Source organism: Microcebus murinus, chromosome 14, assembly GCF_040939455.1.
Source record: "Microcebus murinus isolate Inina chromosome 14, M.murinus_Inina_mat1.0, whole genome shotgun sequence".
Classification (NCBI taxonomy): Eukaryota; Metazoa; Chordata; class Mammalia; order Primates; family Cheirogaleidae; genus Microcebus; species Microcebus murinus.
Window position 1 is genome coordinate 54,990,890 of NC_134117.1, and position 23,476 is coordinate 55,014,365.

General features: G+C 35.8%; 1 protein-coding gene across 1 annotated transcript in view; it reads left to right on the forward strand.

Moving 5' to 3' along the window:
• The window catches only part of MCU (mitochondrial calcium uniporter), a 177,608-nt gene extending 154,468 nt beyond the window's left edge, over positions 1 to 23,140 (forward strand). The window contains exons 5-8 of the mRNA XM_012762540.3: positions 5,582 to 5,742; positions 7,501 to 7,704; positions 18,908 to 19,024; positions 21,185 to 23,140. Coding sequence (XP_012617994.1) covers positions 5,582 to 5,742; positions 7,501 to 7,704; positions 18,908 to 19,024; positions 21,185 to 21,262 — 560 coding nt within the window. The 3' untranslated portion in view covers positions 21,263 to 23,140. The remainder of the gene's footprint in view (positions 1 to 5,581; positions 5,743 to 7,500; positions 7,705 to 18,907; positions 19,025 to 21,184) is intronic.
• Positions 23,141 to 23,476: the final 336 nt, after the last annotated feature.

Consider the following 23,476-nt stretch of genomic DNA (forward strand, 5'->3'; position numbering starts at 1 on the left):
GCACTACGTTGGAAGTGTTAGATGATAAGGAATAACACCAGGCTTTTATATATATGTGGGGCAGATGGAACAAATCTGCTTTATCTAATACGAGTTAAAATAGTTCGTGAAGGAAAACTTTTTTAGGACAGTTTTTAATTTTTGACACAAATTTTTTCTATTCCTCATCCCCTTTAATTTTCATTTCTTTATCCACTTATTCTTTTCTCTGTCTATGGATAGCACTTTGGAACTTTAAAATGTTCTGTGAATATTGTGCACCAACAAACTCTAATTTTCACATAGTTTCATCAGACACTGCGAATAGAGGGCTCATTCAGTTAGAATCCAATATAGCCACTTTTCATGTTTATGTGGAATTAGCAGTCCATAGGTATTGTGGATCCTTAATTGTTGACAACCTTTGCACCTAAACTCAAAGTCGGATGGATAGGAAAAACTGAAATGGAACAAGGGGACATGTCGTAATGGTAAGGCTAGTTGCAAGCTCCATCAAATTCTTTTGGTTACCATAGCTGTTTATAGCCAGGTTCCTTTCTGACCACTGCAGAATGAAAGGTGTAACTATTTTCACAATTAGGTGATTTTATAATTTAAATGCAGAATAGGAGGAAGAATATGGAAAAGAACACAAGCCTTTTATGTCGGAGTAGTAATTAACTGCCTTTTTCTGTCTTGGAGAGGAAGGGAATATGCCCTATTTCACTGGTGGTTATAAGTTTTTGTACCAAGGAGAATCATTTTGATTGGCACCACTAAGCCCTTTTCCCCATTTATCCATCCAAAGAATATTGGATACCTTGCTTCTCTCTTAGTGATGTAAATTATTTGAGAGGAGAGATTGAACTACCAAAGCAAACACCCACAATAATGATGCCTTATTAGAGACCCACATAGCCCAAATCCTTTCCAAACTATTTTTGTAGTTGAAAAGAATTTTCAGTACATATTGTGTTAACACATCTCCCCTGCCTGTCTGTACCTTAATTATCTTGAAAATGATGGCATGTGCAGAATCATTAATAAACATCAACTTGCATTTTTAGTGACACATACGCTAATCATCCCAAAGTGGTGTCGTTAAGCCCTTAGCAGATTTATTTTCCCACCTCCTATAACTTCATCTCCAAACATGTGGGCAGATTTTTCAGGGTCAAAGCTTTAGGATTATTGTTTTCCTTGACCATGATAATACCTTGGAACCATATTTTTCCTGTAAGAAAACCTGACAACATAAATCTTAGTCTCTTGAGTTTGCCAGGGCTTTTCTGATGTGTAATTAGAAAAATAACAACTGTACGTTCAGCCAGGTCTAGAATTGGACATCTGTGAGGTCTCCTGTGATTTATCATTTTATAGTCTTTTCATTGCTGTTATGAGGTATTGTAGTTGTAAATTTTTTTTTTTTTATTTGTTTAGACTGGGTAATACATTCACAAGGTTTAACTCCCAAAGTCTAAAAGAATGTGTGGGGAAAAGTAGTCTCCTCGTCCCTATTCCCCAGCTATCCTTTTCTCCTCTGCATCGGCAAGCACTGTCCCCTACCAGGATAGTCTACACATTCATAAGTAAATATGAATGCATATTTTTTTCTTTTTGTTCAAATAGCATAGCATACATACTATTTGTATCAATCAGGGTTCATTTGGGAAAACAGAACCATATGAATATTATGGAATAAAGAAAGCTTGGAGGTTCACTAATTTTGAAGCAGTGGCACAGGTGGACAAATCAAAGCTTTCCAGGGAGCCTAGAAATACAGGAACATCAAATTGTTAGGGGAGGACTGTGATTGAGGATTGGCAGAGAAATCTGAGAACAGTGGTGTCAAATAGAACTTTCTGTGATGTGGAAAATTTTTTATTTCTGCACTAGCCAACATGGTAACCATTAATCACCTGTGGCTATTGAGCACTTGAAATGACTAAAAGACTTGAATATTTTTTTAAATTTATTTATTCAGGATCTTATGGGGGTATAAACATTTTTGTTGCATGTAATGTTGTTTGCCCCACCTAAGCCAGGGCTATAAGCATGTCCCTCCCCCATATAGTGCATTTAATTTTAATTAACTTAAATTATTATAGCACTATGTGGGGGGAGTTGCAGAAATGTTGGTCAAAGGATACAAAATTTCAGTTAGATAGGAAGAATAAGTTCAAGAGATCGATTGGACGACATGGTGACTATAGCCAATAACAGTGTATTGAATATGTTCTTGAAAATTGCTGAGAGAGTAGATTTTAAGTGTTTTCACCACAAAAATATAAGTGAGGGAAGGCATATGTTAATTAGCTTGATTTATGCATTCCACAGTACATACATATTTGAAAACAACGTGTTGTACATAATATGTACAATTTTTATTTGTCAATTTAAAAGAATTAGCAAGTTAGTTAAAGATAAATAAATAGCAACATGTGGCCAGTGGCTACCATACTGGACAATACAGCTTTAGAAGGCTGCATCCTGTTGTGGGCCTAGATTTGCCGTTAATCAATGGAAGTAGCTGCTGAGAAAAAGAGCCATACTCAGAGCAGAGGAGAGCAGGCACCTCTGCATCTGTGTCACTATTTTGTTTTTCTTTTTTCTTTTCTTCTTCTTCTTTTTTTTTTTTTTTGAAGACAGGGTCTTGCTGTGTCTCCCTGGGGTAGAGTGCAGTGGCATCATCATAGCTCCCTGCAACCTCAAACTCCTGGGTTCAGGCCATCCTCTTGACTCAGCCTCCCAAGTAGCTGGGATTACAAGTCCATGCCACAATGCCCAGCTAATTTTTCAATTTTTAGTAGAAGTGGAGATCTCACTGTTTTACAGGCTAGTCTCAAACTCCTGAGCTCAAGCAATCCTCCCGCCTCAGCCTCCCAGAGTAGTAGGATTACAGATGTGAGCCACCATGCCTGTCCATCTGTGTCACTATTAACCACAATCACCTTCAGAGCATAAAGCCTTCTGCTTCACTTTCCACCTTCCAAAATCTGATTTTGAATTTTTCTTTTGTCTAACTATAATTCAGAACAATACAGGGAAAAATATTCTGGGAAATATAACTTCAGTTTAGTAGATTGACAAGGTATAAAACCATTAAACAAACTTTTTTTCACCTAATAGTATATTGTGAAGATATTAGCATACTAGTAAAGAATACTAGTAAAGAACTAGTAAAGAATTCCTCATTATTTTATACAACTTTTATATTGTACATTATACAATGTGCTGTATATCACTATTCACTTAAGTGCTTATTTTTTAGATTTATTGATGGGCTTTTGTATTGTTTTCATCTTTTGCGATAGTCTATGTGCAGCATCAAATAATTTTGAATGCATGTCACTTAGGAAGTATATGTGTGTATATGTAGGGAAGATACCTAGAAGTGCTGTGTCAAAGGCTATGTGGATCAAAAACTTAAATATTAAAAAAGAAAAAAATATTAAAATACTGAAAGAATCAATAGAAAAGTATTCTTATAACCTTGGAGTGAGAAAGACATTTCTAACTATGACATAAAACCCAAAATCCATAAAAGAAAGGATTGATATAAAAGCGAATTTTCTAGTAATATACAGCAGAACCCACTATATGAATGTTAATTTTTAAACAGATATCTCTAGCGAATGATGTTCTAATAGAAACTTACTTTTTTTGGTAAAACAATCACCAAACCTGATTTCAAATTATATAGATCCTCAGGTTGTAGTAGTCTACTCATATTTGGTCATTTTGAACATGCCCATGCTTCATTAGGAAAAGAAGAGAGTTTCTGTTCAGACTGATTTCTCCCTTCCTTTCTTCCTTCCCTCCTTTCCTTCCCTACTTCCTTGGATTTCTAAGCAAATGCAGTATAATCACAATATTGAATGTTGAAATGGAAAAAGAAAGGGCACAGAACAGAAAAGTCATTGCACCACCAGCGAGACCCTTTTCTGCTCCTTACTAGCTCTGTGACTTTGTGAATATCATTACTAGACCTCATTAGGGAGAGGAATTATCTATTATTTGATTTTTTTTTTTTCCTTTTATAGTGGCTACATCAGTACCTAGTACAGAAATGTTTGTCAATCTTATCTCTCTGGGACTCAAATTCCTTGTTTATAAATTGTGGGCACCAAGCTTCCTCATGCTGTCATCTTGAGAATAACATGGGATAATATTAATATATATGAGAGGGCTTTGTTAACCTTAGGTAATTTATACATACTTAAGGAATTATCTTTTTGAAAGAGGACTGAGCCTGTAGGAGAAATATTAATATTAGTATAGCATTATAATGTAGCTTCAGGCCTGGAGAACAGGAGACAGGAACTCTATCCCTTACTCTGACATTTTGGACAAGTTACTTCAGCCTTCTAGAGTGCAGTTTCCTCTTTGGTAACTTTGGAAAGTTTAAAGCTTTGTGCACACACGTGAGCTGCAACTTTGGTATGACACAGTTGACATAGATAACTTCTGGAACTCAAAGTGCTCTTGCTTTTATCTGTTTCCATTAATCCCACACACATTTACTAAAGCATGCAAAATACTGTGCTAGGTGCTATATCCCATTTTAGTGTATGTGTTCTTCTCTAATCCAATTTGCTTCCCTTTGATTTTTTTCATTAATTGAGTTTCTGTGATAACTATACTAAAGGACATCCTTGAAGAATATTTGAAATATTTGATTAATTCTAACTGTGGCTCATTTTGATTTAGAAGAGGTCTGGCCTTATGCTATATGTAACAAAGTGTCACGTTTAAAGCAAGTAAGATTCTAAAACAAAAGCTTTACTTGTGGTGCTTTTTTAAAAAAATTCTTAGACAGCTGAGATCAGCAGAATTTTTATTAGAGTCTGAAAACATAATTTTTAGATTTCTGGAAATACATGGTACTCACAGTACAGGATATTGAATCAAAGAATTTAATCTTTTACCTTTTCAATCATTCTCATAACTTTATACCCTGTAAAGCATGATTTGGAGGCCTTCATAGTTATTTTCTGTCTTTCCTCAACAGGAATGAATAAAAAAAGTTGGTATGCTAGGGTCAATAAGTATGAGAGTTAAGATTATTAAGGTGATGGTATTTTTATTTATACCTTTGTGTTTGCAAGTTTGAAATAACTGCATATTTTTCCCTCAGGAGTTTATAAAGATAAAAAAATAAATTATTAATAAAATGGCAGGACCACAGATAAATTATAGATCAGCATTTTAATTAACAAGATAATCAAATTGATTCTAAACCTCCCTACTAGTTATTAACATTTGGTTAAATTTTTTGTCTTTGTCTGATGAAGATTATTATTATTTGTATTCTTTTTCTTAGTATTTACCTTGATCATAGCCTCATTTATAGCATTTAGATTTCCAGGAATATAGTGGTGAATATGGGTTTCAAAATTTTCCAGCTACCCAAGTATGAATTTATGTTCTAGATTTGTGAACACTTCCTTTTTTAAAACTATCACTTTCTCTCAGCTTAACACTGGAGGTAGGATACGGATAGTGGAAGAATCTGCCTTGTTCTTATTGTCTAATAATCTCAGGAAAGCAAGTCTTCATTTAAGGCATACTTTTTTAAAAAAACGTAACCCCTTTTTTTCAGACCTCTTAAGCCACGAAAATGCAGCAACGCTGAATGACGTAAAGACACTGGTCCAGCAGCTGTACACCACACTGTGCATTGAGCAGCACCAGTTAAACAAGGAAAGGGAACTTATTGAAAGATTAGAGGATCTCAAAGAACAACTGGCTCCCCTGGAAAAGGTGAAAATTCAAATCTCAGATTTTTCTCATCACCTATATTTTTTCCAGAGCATACATGTTTGTGTTTTTTCTTCTAAGTGTTATGCAACTGAGTCATGTCAATCAAATTAGTCCACTAGTTTATGGAACTGTACCTGAAGTTCCAATCAAAGCTAAGAAAGGACTTTACAAGGAATAGTTTAGAGCTTTGAGGTTTAAATATATTGCCCTGGGAAGGAAAAACTAATGATAATACTGTTTCCATTGGGGGATGAAAGCAATAATGAGATTAATTTTTATGCATTGCCAAATGCCTAATAATAAACCTGTGTCTTTCGAAAATAAATAAATAAATATATTCCCTTAACCAGATTTACCACCTTTAAAATAACGATTAGAATAATTGCTGATCAGGAAAGGTTCTTAAGTATAGTAGATAATGATTTTAGCCAAGGTAAGGATGAATGTGAGTTCAGCCCTCTATATCCATGGGTTCCACAACCACATATTCAACCAACCTGGGATGAAAAACATTTGGGGGAAAAAACAATTAAAAAAAAATACAACAATAAAAAATAATACAAATTTAAAAACCGATATAATATAACAACTATTTACATAGCATTTACATTGTATTATATGTAATCTAGAGATGATTTAAATTATATGAGAGGATATGCATAGGTATATGCAAATACTATACCATTTTATATAGGGGACTTGAGCATCCACAGATTTTGATATCTGTGAGGGTCTTAGAACCAATACCCCACAGATACTGAGGGATGACTGTCCATGGAATATTTTACAGCTATTAAAAATGATCATGTAGATCTAATTTGCTATAGAAAATATGTATTTTGAAAAGTAAATTATAAGATTGTGCATATAATTTTATACATTGTATATACATTGTACATATATAAAATACAGTGATCCAATTTTTAAATGTGTTATGCATAAAGCTATATATATATATATACATACACAAAAAAATTAGAAGTAATATATTCCAAAATTCTAATAGAGTAGTAGGATTATGATTTTTCTTCTTTACACTTTTCTGAATGTCTACAATGGACATTTGTCACCTTTTTTATGGTGATGTAGTTGTTTCCATTTTAAGAAATAGATTGTAAGGATTAAAGAGAGGAACAAATACTCTCAGTATTGTGCATTTTCTGATTTTATAAAAATAGTTATCATTTATCAAGTATTTACTATGGGCTATGAATTGTGCTAAGTGTTTACTTATATTCTCTTATTTAATCCTCAGAACAACTCTGTAATGAAGTTAATGGTGATTTGCAGATTAGGGCCCTGAACTCAGCTCTTCTGAATCCAGAGTTCATGTTCTGCCTCTAGTATACCATTTGAGTTAAAAACTAATAATAGATTAAATCTTGTACACAACAGTGAGAAAATATTGGTATGTCATTTGATATGTCATTTCCTTCTTTCAAAGAAGGTAATCTTATGGTTAGATGAAAAGCTGTTGAAACTAAGTTATTCACTCCCATGTTTTCACCATATTTTCAGCCACTTCTAGGGTGAAACATAAAATAAACACCCTAAAAAATAGTTATTCTTCTAGATATTTTATCCAGTCAGAATTACAGATTAGATGCTATAATACTTAGGAAGACAACTATATTTACTAGAATTGAGACTTTTGTCTTGATTATGAGCCCTGCTTCTTTAGTGAACACAGAATAATTTAAGAGTTTTAAATTGTTTCTATGTCAAAATGCCTTACAATTAATCTTGTGTGCCTAATAGGTACGAATTGAGATTAGCAGAAAAGCCGAGAAGAGGACCACTTTGGTGCTATGGGGTGGCCTTGCCTACATGGCCACACAGTTTGGCATTTTGGCTCGGCTTACCTGGTGGGAATATTCCTGGGACATCATGGAGCCAGTCACCTACTTCATCACTTACGGAAGTGCCATGGCAATGTATGCATATTTTGTAATGACACGCCAGGTAAGAAGTCCTCTTCAAATAAATTTTCATGAGGTAAAACAACTAATAAAGTTTTAGTTGTCAAAGTGGTTCTCTTTTCTCTCATATTCTTTCTAAGGCCAGTTCTTTTTAAGTACTCATTTATCCTTTTTTTTTTTTTTGAGACAGTTTTACTCTCTTGCCCTGGAAAGAGTGCCATGGTATCAGCCTAGCTCACAGCAACCTCAAACTCCTGGGCTAAAGGGATCCTCCTGCCTCAGCCTCCCAAGTAGCTGGGACTACAGGCATGCACCACCACACCCAGCTAATTTTTTTCTATTTTTAGTCGCCCAGCTAACTTTTTTTATCTTAAGTAGAGACAGGGTCTCACTCTTGCTTAGGCTGTTCTCAAATTCCTGACCTCAAGCGATCCTCCGCCTCAGACTCCCAGAATGCTAGGATTACCAGCATGAGCCACTGTACCCAGACCTCATTTATCCTTTATGTGCTCATGCACATGTGTGCTAGTTATATATTGGGTAGTATTCTTGGTGCTAAAGATAGAGAAGTAGATATGACATGGGTTCTGCCCTCATGGAGCTCATAAGCTGTTAAGAGAGTCATATAAACCATTAAATTCAGAAAAATATACTCCAGTAAGGTATGGGATAAGATGGCAAAGGAGAAGAGTGGTTAGCTGTAGAATAACTTTTTCAGCTATGTTGGCTGGGCTTTTTATGTGCTATGTAATTAATTTAATAGTTGGATGAGGAATGTCTCATACTTTTTATTTTTTTGAATTCTTAGAGAACTGATAAACTAATCAAACTAAACTCTGAACTATTTCTAAGTATGTTGAAAGGATAGGTGTTTTGTTGTTATTTACTTCATGGAAAAGTGGTGAAAATTAGATACCTGATCACTTTATACTCTTGGTCTTTTTTTTAATTAGTACATAATGTACACATTTATGTGATAAATGTGATATTTTGATACATGTATACATGTGTAATGTATATGTTTATAATGTCCAAATCAGGGTAATTGACATATCCATAACCTCACACATTTATCATTTATTTGTGTTAGGAACATTCAAAATCCTTTCTTCTAGCTATTTTGAAATATACCAACAATTATTGTTAATTATAGTCACTATATTGTGCTTTTGAATACTAAATCTTATTCTTCCTATCTAACTATAATTTTGAATGCATTAACTAATCTCTCCCTATCACTTCCGCCCTCCAATCCTTCCCAGCCTCTGGTAACCACTATTCTACTCTCTACCTCTATGGGATCAGTTCCTATGTGTTCACCTTTTTTTAGCTACCACATAAGTGAGAACATGTGATATTTGTCTTTCACTTAACATAATGACCTCTAGTTCCATCCATGTTGCAACAGAGATAGCAGGATTTCATTCTTTTTGTGGCTGTGTAGTATTCCATTGTGTATCTATACCATGTTTTGTTTATCCATTCATTTGTTGATGGACACTAAGGTTGATAACATATCTTGGCTGTTGTGAATAATGCTGCAATAAACATGGGAGTGTAAATATCTCTTCGACATACTGATTTCCTTTCCTTTGGATACATACCCACTAGTGGGATTTCTGGATCATATGGTATTTCTATTTTTAGTTTTTTGAGAAACTTCCATACTGTTTTCCACAATGGCTGTAATAATTTACATTCCCACCAACAGCATATAGGAGTTCCCCTTTCTTCACATCCTTACCAGCATTTCTTATTTAGTCTTTTTGATTATAGCTATTTTAACTGGAGTCAGATGGCATCTCATTGTGGTTTTGATATGCGTTTCCCCTGATGATTAGTGATGTTGAGGATTTTTTCATGTACCTGTTAACCATTTATATGTCTTTTTTTGAGAAATATCTATTCAGATCATTTGCTCATTTTTTTTTTAATTTCAGAATATTATGGGGGTACAAACATTTTGGCTACAGGTAATGCCTTTGCCTCGCCCAAGCCAGGGCTAGAAGCGTACCCTTCCCCATACAGTGCACTCTGTCTCCATTAGTTGTGAGTTTACCTCCCCCACACCTGATCATTGCCCAATGGATATTACTGTGTTTCCCGAAAATAAGACCTACCCATAAAATAAGCCCTAGCAGGATTTCTAAGCATTTGCGCAATATAAGCCCTACCCCCAAAATAAGACCTACTGATGGGTGTGGCTACGCAGCCTATCTGCACAACCCATGCATTTCATCGTAGAGTGGTAAAGAAAACGAGCAGCCCTTCTCATCTGCCCCACCATGACAGCTACTATCCCAGAGGTGACCAGAAGGTGCAGGCAGCCCCACCAACAAGGTCGGCTCACCCTTTCGGGTCCAGGCCATCCTGTGCGTGCTGCAAGCTGAAGCTTTGAAGGGAAAATAACACACCCCCTGAAAATAAGCTCTAGGGTGTCTTCTTGAGGAAAAATAAATATAAGACCCTGTCTTATTTTTGGGGAAACACGAGTACTACCACATGAGCACTTTTAGTGTTGTTAGTACCAATTTGATGTCAAGTACATGTGGTGCTTGTTTCTCTATTCTTGTGATACCTCACATCTCAGGCTCAAGCTCTATTCTGGATAATATAAGAGGTGCTAGATCACCACTGTTTTTAATAGTTGAGTAGTATTCCATGGAATACATACACCACATTTTATTAATCCACTCATGTATTGATGGGCACTTAGGTTATTTCCACATCTTTGCAATTGTGAATTGTGCTTATTTGCCCATTTTTAAATTGAATAATTTGTTTTATTGCTGTTGTTGTTTGAGTTCCTTATATATTCTGGGTATTAATCACTTGTTGTATAAACAGTTCACAGACATTTTCTCCCATTTTGTAGGTTCTCTACTGATTGTTTCCTTTGCTGTGCAAGAGCTTTTTAGTTTGATATAATTTCATTTGTCTATTTTTGCTTTTATTGCCTGTGCTTTTGAGGTATTACCCAAAAAATCTTTTCCCAGACCAGTGTCCTGAACTGTTTCCCCTATATTTTCTTCCACTAGTTTTAGTTTCAGGTCCTTGCTTTAAGTCTTTAATTCCTTTTGAGTTGATTTTTGTATATGGAGATAGGGAGTCTAATATCATACATCTACATATCCATTTCTCTTATCACCATTTATTGAAGAGACTGTCCATTCCCCCAGTGTATGCTTTTGATACCTTTGTTGAAATTCATTTGGCTATAAATGCACGGATTCATTTCTGAGTGCTCTGTTCGTTCCATTGATCTATGTGTCTGTTTTTATGCCAGTAACATGCTGTTTGGGTTACTATAGCTTTGTAGTATATTTTGAAGTCAATCAGTGCAATGTCTCCAGCTTTGTTCTTTTTGCTAAGGATTACATTGCTATTTGGGGGCTTCTGTGGTTCCATATGAATTTTCAGATTATTTTTTCTATTTTTATGAAGAATGTCACTGATATTTTCATAGGGATTGCATTGAATCTGTAGATTGCTTTGGGTAGTATGGGTCTATTCTTTATCAACCAAGGCTCATTTATCAAATATTAGTATCTAGAACTAATTTTTATTGTCAATGCTATTTCAAGTATCTTGGAAATCCATAGTGTCTCTTTAGGAAGTATAAAGGATTTATCATCACTTATTATTACATATTACACTAATTATTACATATGTGATACCACCACAGATCCAACCTGGCACTCCCTTGAAATAATAAATATTTAAAATACCTGAGATATGTTAGAAACTTTTTCTGTTTTCTTATATCAGAAGAAAGCTGAGAGTTGCTTCTCATATTTTCATATGGCTGCTATTAAACATAGACATTTTCTTTCTGTTGTTAAATCAGTGGTCATGGACCAATTTATGTGTGGGAAAATGAAAGTACAAGAATGTTATTTAAGCTTTCTTAGCTTCCCAAAAATGTCTAGTAGAGAAGAAAGTAAACTGTTTATGTCCTATGATTGCTTGCCCAGAGTTTCCAGCATCTATTCCCATGCCTGGCTCATACTAGTCACTATGTGAATGGAACTAATCAACCATATCAGTCTTATCACAGCTCTGGAAATGGCTTGCATCTATCTGTGATATCTCTCTCTCTCTGTCTCTCTCTCTGTCTCTCTATGTATGTTTTTGTTCTCGCTCACTCACTCTCTCTCTCTCTCTCATTGACACACACCTTTTTTTAAATCTTCGATTAAAGTCCAAACTCCTTAGCCTAGGTATTCATAACTGCTTGCTGTCTGTCCTTTCCAAATAACTCTCAGCTCTCCTGTGTATGTAATGTGTGTTCTAAATAAGCCGAATTATATTCTCTGTTCCCACCAATGTCCTGAGTTTTCCACTACTTTGTTCCTTACTTCACATCATTACTTCAACTGGGAAAGTTCTCCCTGTTGATCTCTCCTGTCATATTTCATGGTTTCCTTAAATATGCTATCTTTCATGAACCTTTGACCGATCCCCTTCAGCTGACTTTGCTGTCTCTCTCTTCTGAATTCCTGTAACAAATTATGCCTCTCATTTCATTTATCCCAAGCTATCTTTTATTATAATTATTATACAATGTCTTTTCCCCACTCCTAGACTATAATATCTTTTGAGGCTAGGCATTCAGTTTTATTCAGTTTTTATTTTCCTTTGATATAAGGCACATGTAACATAGAAGGCTCTGAGTGAACTGAACATATCAAATAAATGATAGCCATGCCATCAGCCCACTGCATGTATTTTTCCAATTATACCTTGAACCTAGAGACCAACCTTGGTGTATCTCTTGCCAGTCAACTGGGTACAAAATGGTAGTACCATTGTGGACTTTGCATTTCCTTGATTACTAAAAAGGTGAAGCATTCTTTCCACGAAATGCTCATGCCTTTTGCTTGGTGATTCCTATTAACTATCTTTTCCTAAGCCTAATTATATGTCAGGTATTTTACATCTAGTAACAAAAATACATATAGTCATATATTTAATCTCAGCCCTATAAATATATACTCCCATTTTATAGATGAGGAAACTGAGCCTCAGAGAAGGTAAGTAATCTGCCCAAGCATTACATCTAGTGAATTGTAGGACCAGTAATTGAACACAGACTTGTCTGACCCTGTAGGCTGTTTTCTTTATACTCAGTTATCATGCTGCCTTCTGTTGACTTCATTTCTAAGTAGTTACTTCTAAAAACCACAATTAAAATAAAATAGAAATGGAAACATGTTGGAGAAATAATTACTGCTTACAAAAATCTATGTTTTGTAAATGTTTTCTTGAACTACAGATTAATGCACATATTAGACTTGAACATAGTGTTACTTTTTTCCTTCTTGTTACGTTGTGAGATCTTTAATACCCTCTCTGTCCTACTAGTTAAATGTTCTATTTCTGTGATTCACAAAACATGCTTGCTGCCCCCAAGTGACAAGTTGCAAAACAGCAGTAGTAAATAATCTAGTCACTATTTGCTTATGAATAGGAAAACACAGATCAAATACAATGTATTAATAAATAGAGCTTTTCATTATTCTTAAATATTCTTGTACCTAACTATTGTATCCATAATTAAAACCCATGAAACACAATGCTTGTTCAACAGCATTTAAACTCTTATAAACTGTCATTACAATGAAATGCCATATTTGTTGGCAAGCTATTAATACATTATATTTCAATAGTAGATTAAGTTCCAAAGAATCTTTATAAGATGGCAGGTTCCTTGAAATCATAAAATCAAATGGGAACTTGACAACCCCTGTAACGTCCCTGCCTATACACTGCTCTACATAGTTGTCAGGGAATAAAAAATAGAAAAAATAATAAAGGCCCCATACAGTCACATTCTGAGATACTGGAAGTTAGGGCTTCAATATATGAATTGGGGAGGGGACACAATTTAGCCCATAACACCATCTGTTAAACCAGAAACAGTTTAATAAATGAAAAATAAAATAAAATGGAATATTAAATTTTACTAATATTTCAGTGAAACCTGAGTACAAATTTATGTTGTGTAGAAAGGAACCTTATGATAAGAATTGCCAGTCAGAGTTATGTCAGCATTCATGTGGAGCACCCATCCACAAACTAGCCCACAAATTTTCAACAGAGAGCATGTTGCTCCACAGGGGTGAAAATTGGTTCTCAGAGAGTAAAAAACACCTTAGATAATTACAGTACATAAACATATGTAGTGTTTTTGTGCTATTAACCCTTCTTTGGGGAGGAGGAACAATCAGGAAGAAAATGTCTAAAAAGGACTACTTGGAGGGGCAATTAAAAAAAAAAAATTGATAAACAGTGACCTAGCCTTTAATACTCTAACTTCGCAATTGTAACTCCGATGATTTATGTTGTACTACAGCAAACCACTTCAATGGCCATTTGGAGCTTTCTTTCCTAGAACTGTCCCACTTCTAATATAAATTAGTATGTTAATTTTGGCCGCAATTTCTGTTCTTTTCTTTCTAGCTCTTTTATTCACTTACCTTTGATCTCATCAAGACCTTGAGGCTACTGACATCTTTCTCTTAACTTTTGCCTTCCTCTTGTATTGCTTCCTTCTCTATCCAATTTAGACCATATTGCCATTCTCTTCTGACTATTATACTTTGCCCTTTTGTCTTTCTACAATATGTACTCTGTAAACTCCTAATCTTAGATTAATCTAGCCCTTTATTCTATATCCAGAATACTAAATATTGCTAGAGAAAAATCATATAATAGTGTGGAATGGGCCACTGCTTCTTTCTAATTATATTTCCTTCTTCATACCCCCACAATAGTTATTCTAAGACTTCACATCAAGCTCCCCATCCCACCCTTAATCTTGCCTCCTACTTATTCTAGAAAATCGAAGCTAACAGGAGCTTTCTGATTCCTAAACTCTGTGAATTTAACTGTATCTGTACCTACTTTTACATTATTTCCTTCAAGCTCAAAGAAGAGATGGCATTTTCCTAGTCAGGGCTAGTCCCTCCACTATGTTCCCTTTCCCTCCTTCTAGTTTATTATTCCAGTGTATTTTTGGTGTTCCCTGTGTTTTCAACCTCTCCCTCTCTCTTTCCTTCATAACCAAGCTGTCTGCATCTCTTCTCACTTAGTATCAAGTCACAAAATTTCTGGAATAGAGTGTAGCACATAGTTGCTTAATAAATGCTTGTTGCCCAAACAAAAGGGGAATAGATTTGAATAAATTTAATTAGTATACATTTACCTCCTAAGCAAACATAGGTAAGTAGCCTAGTAAGAGCAATTTACATGAATGTAGGGTGCTTTCCCTCAAGTTCTTATTCCAACAATTATCCCTTTAGTCAATGTGAATGATTCAGATCTCAATTTTATCCATTTTAAAAGGCTTCCACAGACCCTTTATGTATCATTCACCCAATACCTGTCGTCAGCAATAATTAAATATTTACTTTTGTTTCTAATTATGGCCTACTAGGCAATTAGACCACTCTCCCCCTTAGGAAAAGTTAGAGTTATTAGATGAAACATAATATAATCTTCCTAAAGACACTAGAGAGTTAATAAAATAGCAAGAAATGGACAGGTAAGTATCAAAAGAAGAGGAATCCAAGGAAGATGAGCCTAGTATTTAGGAATGCTGTTTCCTCTGGGGATTTATGCTGATTAAGGAAGGTATATCTGAGAGCCCCTGAAGGTAAGCCATACTTGCTAATCTAGAAGGACCAAAAGCCATGGAGATTGACGTTCAGGGATCACTAAAGTAGGCGAAACACTCTTGCTTTGGTTTGTAACTTTTAAAGGTTACCATTGTACAATAAGGAGGAAGCTTTTGTAGGCTCTTTTAGTGACTGTAGCTCATTTTTCATTCATCTCAATCCCATAAATTAGATTGAGGTAGTCCTAGGATACTCTAGTAATCCCAGAGTGCTGATGCTCACAGATTCTAGGCAGGAGCAAACAAATCATTCCTGGGAGGAGAAAACATTATCCTAAACCTTAAATTATTTCTATGAATAATTTTATAAATATGAAATTAGGCATACAATAAAAAAATAAACAGATACATAGGAAATACCTACAGAAACACTAGACCTGAGAAGCAGACACAGGGGCTCCAGATATTGGCATTATCAGAAATAGCCTTTAAAATAGTTATACTTAACTATAATCAAGGAGATAAAAGGCAAGGTTGAGAATATTGGCAGATAATTTGATTTTTTTTAAAAAACCAAATGAAAATACTAGAAATACAGTGAATGGTTTTACAGCAGATCAGACATAACTAAAGAGAGAAATAATGACCTGGAATAAGTCAAAAGAAACTATTCAAAATGAGGTATGGTAAGACAAAAAGATAAAATACAGGAAAGGGTTAGAGACACAGTAGATACAGTGAAAAAGCCTATTATGTATTTAATTTTATTGGAGCCTCAGGAGGAGAATAGAAAGAGGATGAGAAGAAATAATGTTTAAAGAGTTAATGCTGAAATGATGAAAGGTATCAATTTATAGGTTTAAAATCCCAACAAATACCAATGAATAAAAAAAAAAAAAAGAAATCCACATCTAGACACTTCAGTAGTAAAACTTCAAAAGCCAAAACCAAAGGGAAAAAAATCTTAAAAGCAACCAAAGGGAAGGACAAAGCTTCCCTTCAAAAGAGTCATTGTTGACTTCACAACAGCAACAGTGAAAGCCAGAAAACAGTGGAATGGTAGCCTCACTGTGTTGAAAGAAAATAAGTTAGAATTCTATACTTATCAAAAAATACCTTTCTAAAATACAGGTGAAATAGGCTGGATGTGGTGCTCACACCTGTAATCCTAGCCCTCTTGGAGGCCAAAGCAGGAGGATTGCTTGAGGTCAGCGAGACTAGCCTCAGTAAGAGTGAGACCCTGTCTCTACTAAAAATAGAAAGAAATTAGCCATACAACTGAAAATAGAAAATATTAGCTGGGTGTGGCGGTACATGCCTATAGTCCTAGCCTCTCAGGAGGCTGAGGCAGGAGGATCGCTTGAGCCCAGGAGTTTGAGGTTGCTATGAGCTAGGCTGACATCACAGAACTCTGGCCTGGGCAAGAGAGCAAGACTCTGTCTCATAAAAAATAAATTAATTAATTAAATAAAGGTGAAATAAAGACATTTTCGGACCAAAAGAGAATTTGTCACCATCAGATCTGTACTAAGGCAGGAGGATCACTTAAGCCCAGGAGTTCAAGGCTGCAGTGAATTATGATCATGTGACTGCACTCCAGCCTGGGCAACAGAATGAGACCCTGTTCAAAAAAGAAAATAAACAACCCTATTTTTACACTATAAACAAAAATTAATTCCAGATGGATACTAGATCTAAATATGAAAGATAACATAATGAAGCTCCTGGAAGATAATATAAGAGAATATGTTAACAACTGTGAATAGAGAATGACTTCTTACAGAGAATGAAAAGTGCTAACATAAAGTATAAGAATGAGAAATTAAGCCAGGCACAGTGGCTTGTAGTCCCAGCTACTTGGAAGGTGGAGGCTAAGGCAGGAGGATCACTTGAGCCCAGGAGTTCAAAGCCAGCTTCTCAATATAGTGAGACCCTGTCTCAAAAATTAATTAATTAATTAATTAAACTACATTAAAATTAACTTCTTTTTATTAGAGGGGCATCATGAAGAGAGTGAATAGGCTAGAAGGAGATATTTGCAGAAAATATATCCAACAAAGGATCCGTATCCAGAATGTATAAACAAACCTACAAATCAGTAAGAAAATGACAGATAATCCAATAAAAAAAAGGCAAGAGATTCGAATAGACACTGCTAAAAGAGGATATGCAAATGGGCAATAATGTATGAAATGAAAAGGCCTCAGCCTCATGAGTGATCAGGAAAATGCTATATATTTCTAAGAGAAATGAAAACATATCTCCAAACAAAAACTTGTACACAGGTGTTCATAACAGCATTAGTCATAATTGCCAAAAGGTGGAAACAACCCAAATGCTATCACTTGTGGAATGGATAAATAAAACGTGGTGTGTCTGTTCAATGGAATATTATTTGGCAATATAAAAAAATGAAATGCTGATATATGCTATGGATGGATGAACCTTGAATACCTTCTGCTAAAGAAAAGAAGCCAGACACAAAAGGCCACATGTTGTATGATTCCACTTACATGAAATGTCCAGAATAGGCAAATCCATAGAGATAGAAAGTAGATTTTCTAGAACTAGGGATTTTGGGGGAAATGGGAATTGACTGTTAAAACAGTATGGGGTTTCTTTTTCAGGTGATGAAAATGTTCTAAAATTATAGTAATGGTTACTCAAGTGTGTGAATATACTACAAACCATTGACTATTATACTTTAAATGGGTGAATTGTATGATATGTGAATTATATCTCAGTAAATCTGTTTTTAAAACATGAGATAGTACTACTTCACATTTACCAGAATGGCTAACATTTTTTAAACTGGCAATAGCAAATAGCAGCAAGGCTGTGGCATGATAGTAACTCTCATATCCTGCTGTTAGGAGTATAATTGGTACAACTATTTTGGAAACATGTTTAACATTACTTCTGAAATTTGAACACATGCATACCCTATGATCTAGGATTTCCACTCCTAAGTTTATACCCAACAGAAGAGATAAGTCTAGAAATGTTCTTGGCAGCATTATTCATAACAGCCAAAAGCTGGAAACAACCCAGAAGTCTATCAATAGTAGAATGGATAAATCGTGATATAATCATACAATATAACATAGGAATGGAAGTGAATGGACTACAACTGCACACAAAAGATGACTCACATCATTGAGCAAAAGTAGCCACATGCAGTATATACTATATGACTTCATTTTTATAAAATTCAAAAAATAGGGAAAACTAAGCTATAGAGCTTAAGGATATGTGCTTAAGGAAGAAAGTTATAAAGAAAACAAGAAAAACAATGTAAAAGTCAAAATAGTGGTTACTTTTGGGGGAAAGAAGGATGAGTAATTGGGAAGGAGGGGAGCTTCTGGTTTGTTGTCATTGTTCTCTTTTTTTTCAATCTGGTGATGATTAGTGTGTTCATTTGTGATGATACATTGTGATGTACATTTTTGTGTGTACTCTTCTATATTATTCATGATAAAAGTTTAAGAAGTAATTAAATATTTAACATAGTACATGTTGGCACACATATCAGTACATGTGTGTGGAATCTATTCAGCAGTTAGTCAATGCCTATTTTATGAAGATAGTCATACTAAGGTCTAATTTAATTTCTCCTTTAATTTTGTAGGAATATGTTTATCCAGAAGCCAGAGACAGACAATACTTATTATTTTTCCATAAAGGAGCCAAAAAGTCACGTTTTGACCTAGAGAAATACAATCAACTCAAGGATGCAATTGCTCAGGTAAGTTTTACAAAAATTAAAATAAATCCCAGCCCCATCTTTTTCTTTTTTTTTTTTTTTTTTTGAGACAGAGTCTCGCTTTGTTGCCTAGGCTAGAGTGAGTTCCGTGACGTCAGCCTAGCTCACAGCAACCTCAAACTCCTGCCCAGCCCCATCTTGTATGGTATTGTTATTATCTATAACCATAATACTTCAAGTGGGTAAATTAAAAGAATGATCCAACCCCTTTCCTCCTATATAAATTATTCCTCAGATAATCAAAATCACTATTTTACCTATAGATACTTCTCTAGAAAGCAAATGAGAGGAGCACATTGAAATTTTTAGACATACTTTTACTTTGTTTTCATGTTACTTCTTTACAGTTATCTATTTTTACTTTTCTTTGTTCTTTTTAATCTTTCTACAACCATTGACTTAAGATTTCTCACCTAAATGTGTGGTAGCAGTGGGGCAAAAGTAAAATCCAGGTAAGAGGGAAGACTACTAGAAATCTTTGCTAGGCACATTTCAGAGATTATTAAACTAGAAGATGCCTTTTAAAAGATGGATACGGCCGGGCGCGGTGGCTCACGCCTGTAATCCTAGCTCTCTGGGAGGCCGAGGCGGGCGGATTGCTCGAGGTCGGGAGTTCAAAACCAGCCTGAGCAAGAGCGAGACCCCGTCTCTACTATAAATAGAAAGAAATTAATTGGCCAACTGATATATATATATAAAAAAAATTAGCCGGGCATTGTGGCGCATGCCTGTAGTCCCAGCTACTCGGGAGGCTGAGGCAGGAGGATCGCTTGAGCCCAGGAGTCTGAGGTTGCTGTGAGCTAGGCTGACGCCACGGCACTCACTCTAGCCTAGGCAACAAAGTGAGACTCTGTCTCAAAAAAAAAATAAATAAATAAATAAATAAAAGATGGATATGTTTTACTTTTTATGAAAGCTACCTCTTTCAAATTTCTGGATGTGTCCCCCTCACTGTGATATCTTTGATTTTGGTGAATAAATCCTCATTCCTTTTATCTATAGTCTTCTGCGACTGTAGAGGTTTTTTTTTTTTTTAACAATTTCTAGAAGCTCTTCCATTCTTTTTAATATTTAGTTGGTCTTCTCTGGGCCATCTCTGCCTTTTCTGCCTCTTCTTGGTAATGGGGTTGTACTTTTAATAGGCTTACTCCACCTTCCTGTCTTGGCCTAAGTGGACTGTATTTTTTGTTGCTATGTGTGGTCGTTTTCCGTTGGAGGGAATGCCTCAGAATCATCTCTGGAGCTATTAAAAATACAAATGCTTTAGTCTTACCCTAGGCTTGCTTTTTTTTTTTTTTTTTTTTTTTTTTTTTTTAAAGAGACAAGGTCTTGCTCTGTTGCCCAGGCTATAGTAGTGCAGTGGCATAATCATAGCTTGCTGCAGCCTCAAACTCCTGGGCTCAAATGATCCTCCTGCCTCAGCCTCTCAAGTAGTTGAGAATACAGGCATGTGCCACCACACTTGGCTAATTTTTCTATTTTTTGTAGAGATGTGGTCTTGTTATGCAGCCCAGGCTTGTCTGGAACTTCTGGCCTCAAACAACCCTCCCACCTCAGCCTCCCCAAAGTGCTGGGATTATAGGCATGAGCCACCACACCTGGCCCCCAGGTGGCTTGCTTATTAATCCAGCTCCTCAAGGGGTGAGGTCTGAGCATGTGTGAGTTTTGAAAGTGCTGCAGTTGACTGTCCATCCCTGTTTTAAAATTGACTGGCTAAGTGAAAAAACTTAAACAGATATTAGATAAATAACTACAGTCTTGAGTAGTGTAAATTAAACTTCTGGCTCCAGGCAAAGGTTGTAAAAGGACTTCTTAATGGAGAAAGGCCACCAAGGTGTACGTGTCAGATGTTCCCTGCATTCTTAAGCCCCTTAGTCCTACCTGTTGACAGCACTGCCTTTTCTGAAGGCTTTGACAGCTGGATCTGCCAAGGACAGGTTTCCATTTTGGATTTACCTTTTGTGGTCCTATGCCCTGGGCTGAAGCACTTTTGTCTTCTGAGGCCCTCTTATTTTGAGAGTAATTGAGATGATCTCTCTGGCTTATAGTAATGGAGAAAAGACAATTTCTTTTTCACAGTACCCAGTAATATTATCAAAAGCCTCACTAGCCAGTTTTTTTCACCTTTTGTTTCTATTTTAGGCAGAAATGGACCTTAAGAGACTGAGAGACCCATTACAAGTACATCTGCCCCTTCGACAAATTGGTGAAAAAGATTGATCTGCAAAGAGCCTCTGAATCCTGGCAAAAAGAACACCTGTTTGCCTTTTTAATTTAAAGCATTGCAGGTGGAAGCTGGGAGCCATGTGGGGGTAGAGGGTTTTTACCTTTAATTCTAAAACAAAAACAGAAAGGATCTTGGGGAAGAAAGGAATGTTAAAATCTAAGGATCAGGCATTGTGGAATATAAGCTCAAAGGGCTTAGTGAATATTGTCTTAATCAAGCATCTCACAGTTTCTGGGTGTAATGATGCAATTATATAGTTGAGAGATTCATAAAGAAAAAATGATGCTGGGGGTGTTTGTTTCTTGCATCTTCTTTGCAGGGTCAGCAAAACAGTAACACACCAGCACCCTACTCAGCTGTAATTCTTTTTATTTATCTTTTCTTATTTTTGACATAGGAGTAAATAAATATACCAGAAAAGCAAATCCTCATGATATGTGGGTGGCAAACAGTCTGAACCCGTACCATTAGCATTTATTTTAAATTGGACCCAGTTTCTGCAAAGTCACCAAGAATCTCTCCCTCCTGTAGCCCTTTACGGACTACCTACCTATACCTGCTACACTAATTTTAATTGGAACTAACTTATGACTGTTTAATAATTGACACTTTGTATTATCCCTTAATACCTTCTCAAATGTCTATATATCCCAGTGCTCTGGATCATTATCTAGAAATCATTGGCAACACTGCATGAGGTTTTATTGTTTTGTTTTGTTTTTACTAAGTAGTCTTTAGGAGGAGGAAAAATTCCCCTCCTTTATATACCTATCCCATTGATAATGCCCTCTCCCTCTACAACTCAAATCAGAGGGAGAGTGTTCAGCTGTATTACCAAATCAGGAAGATGTGAAGTTTACAAATTGGCTAAAAATCATGGCTGTGTAGCCATTTCAGAACCAGAATAATTTTATTGCTGTTAATCTGCGTGTGTGACAGCATTCCAGGCCAGCCAGATGGCACTGCCTTGTCTGGAGGCTTTGTTCATCTCGAAGGACACACACTTCCACACTGTTTGTGAGCCCTCCCACCTCCACAACTTCAGTGTTGTAAATCAAGTGTGTGGATCTCAAAGGGTGCAATTTCTCTTTATACAGGAACACATTTCTATGGCTTCCTTCAGCTTACCTTCTTCACCCTATTTTTTCTTATCTTAAATTGAAAGAAGGAAGAATTAATCTTATATTCTATCAAAATGTTTTCTACCATATTTCCAGATGACATCTGCACTTGAGGAGTCAAAGGAATCTAATTTCCTGTTTTTAACTACTGTCGGGGTAGAATGGAAAGGATGATGGGGTTCGCCACACCACTGATCAGCTTTTTTTTTCTTTCACATGATTGATTCATCCTTCCTCATTGTGGCAAGGGATTTCTTTCTCTTTTTCTTCCTCCTTTGGGATCATTGTGTATGGAAAGAAAAACTTTAAATGACAAACCCAGACTCCAGGTGCCTTGCAGAGGTTGAAGGCCAGCCAGGATTGCTGCTGCTGCTGCTCCTGCCACCACCCCTTTCACTGGCATGACGGAATGAAAGGATGCATGTCTCTACTTCCCAGCCCTCCGCCCACTTCCTTCCCCCACCCACCCCCAGTCAGTCAACCCCTTCCCTCATTTATTTTTGTTAAGTTGTGTGAATTATTTTTAAACCATTTATCCTGTTTGTGCACAGGGTTTTTAAGAAGAAACAGCACAGTGCAATGAGCAAATCCTCTCGGGGTGTGTGGGAGGCAAGGGAGGGAGGACATGAAGAAAAATCCTTTAAACAAATAGCAAAATATTGAACATGTGTAAAATCCTGTATCATTTATGAAATATGTATAAAAAGCAATGTACCTTCTGGAACAATAAATACTTATTCAATTTTTGAACTATAGCATTCTTCATTTTTTTAAATAATACAAAAAAAGCCCCACTTACTTTCCTGTGTTCTGGATAGGAAGCCTTTTTACTTCTAAAATTATTTTTTATAAAATTATCACCATCAAATTAAGCTTTGTTTCCAGAGCCTATATTTCAAAAATAGGCATTTCACTAATTCTTCCTGAATCTAAAATGGTCAGTATTTTCCTAATTTCCCAGAGCCACCAAGAGGTTGAGTGACCTGTAAAACCATAAATAAAGTCAATGGCAGCACTGAGATTGATTCCTTATCTCCTGATTGACAGGAAAAATCTCCATTATATCAGACCACCTTGATTGCCCAG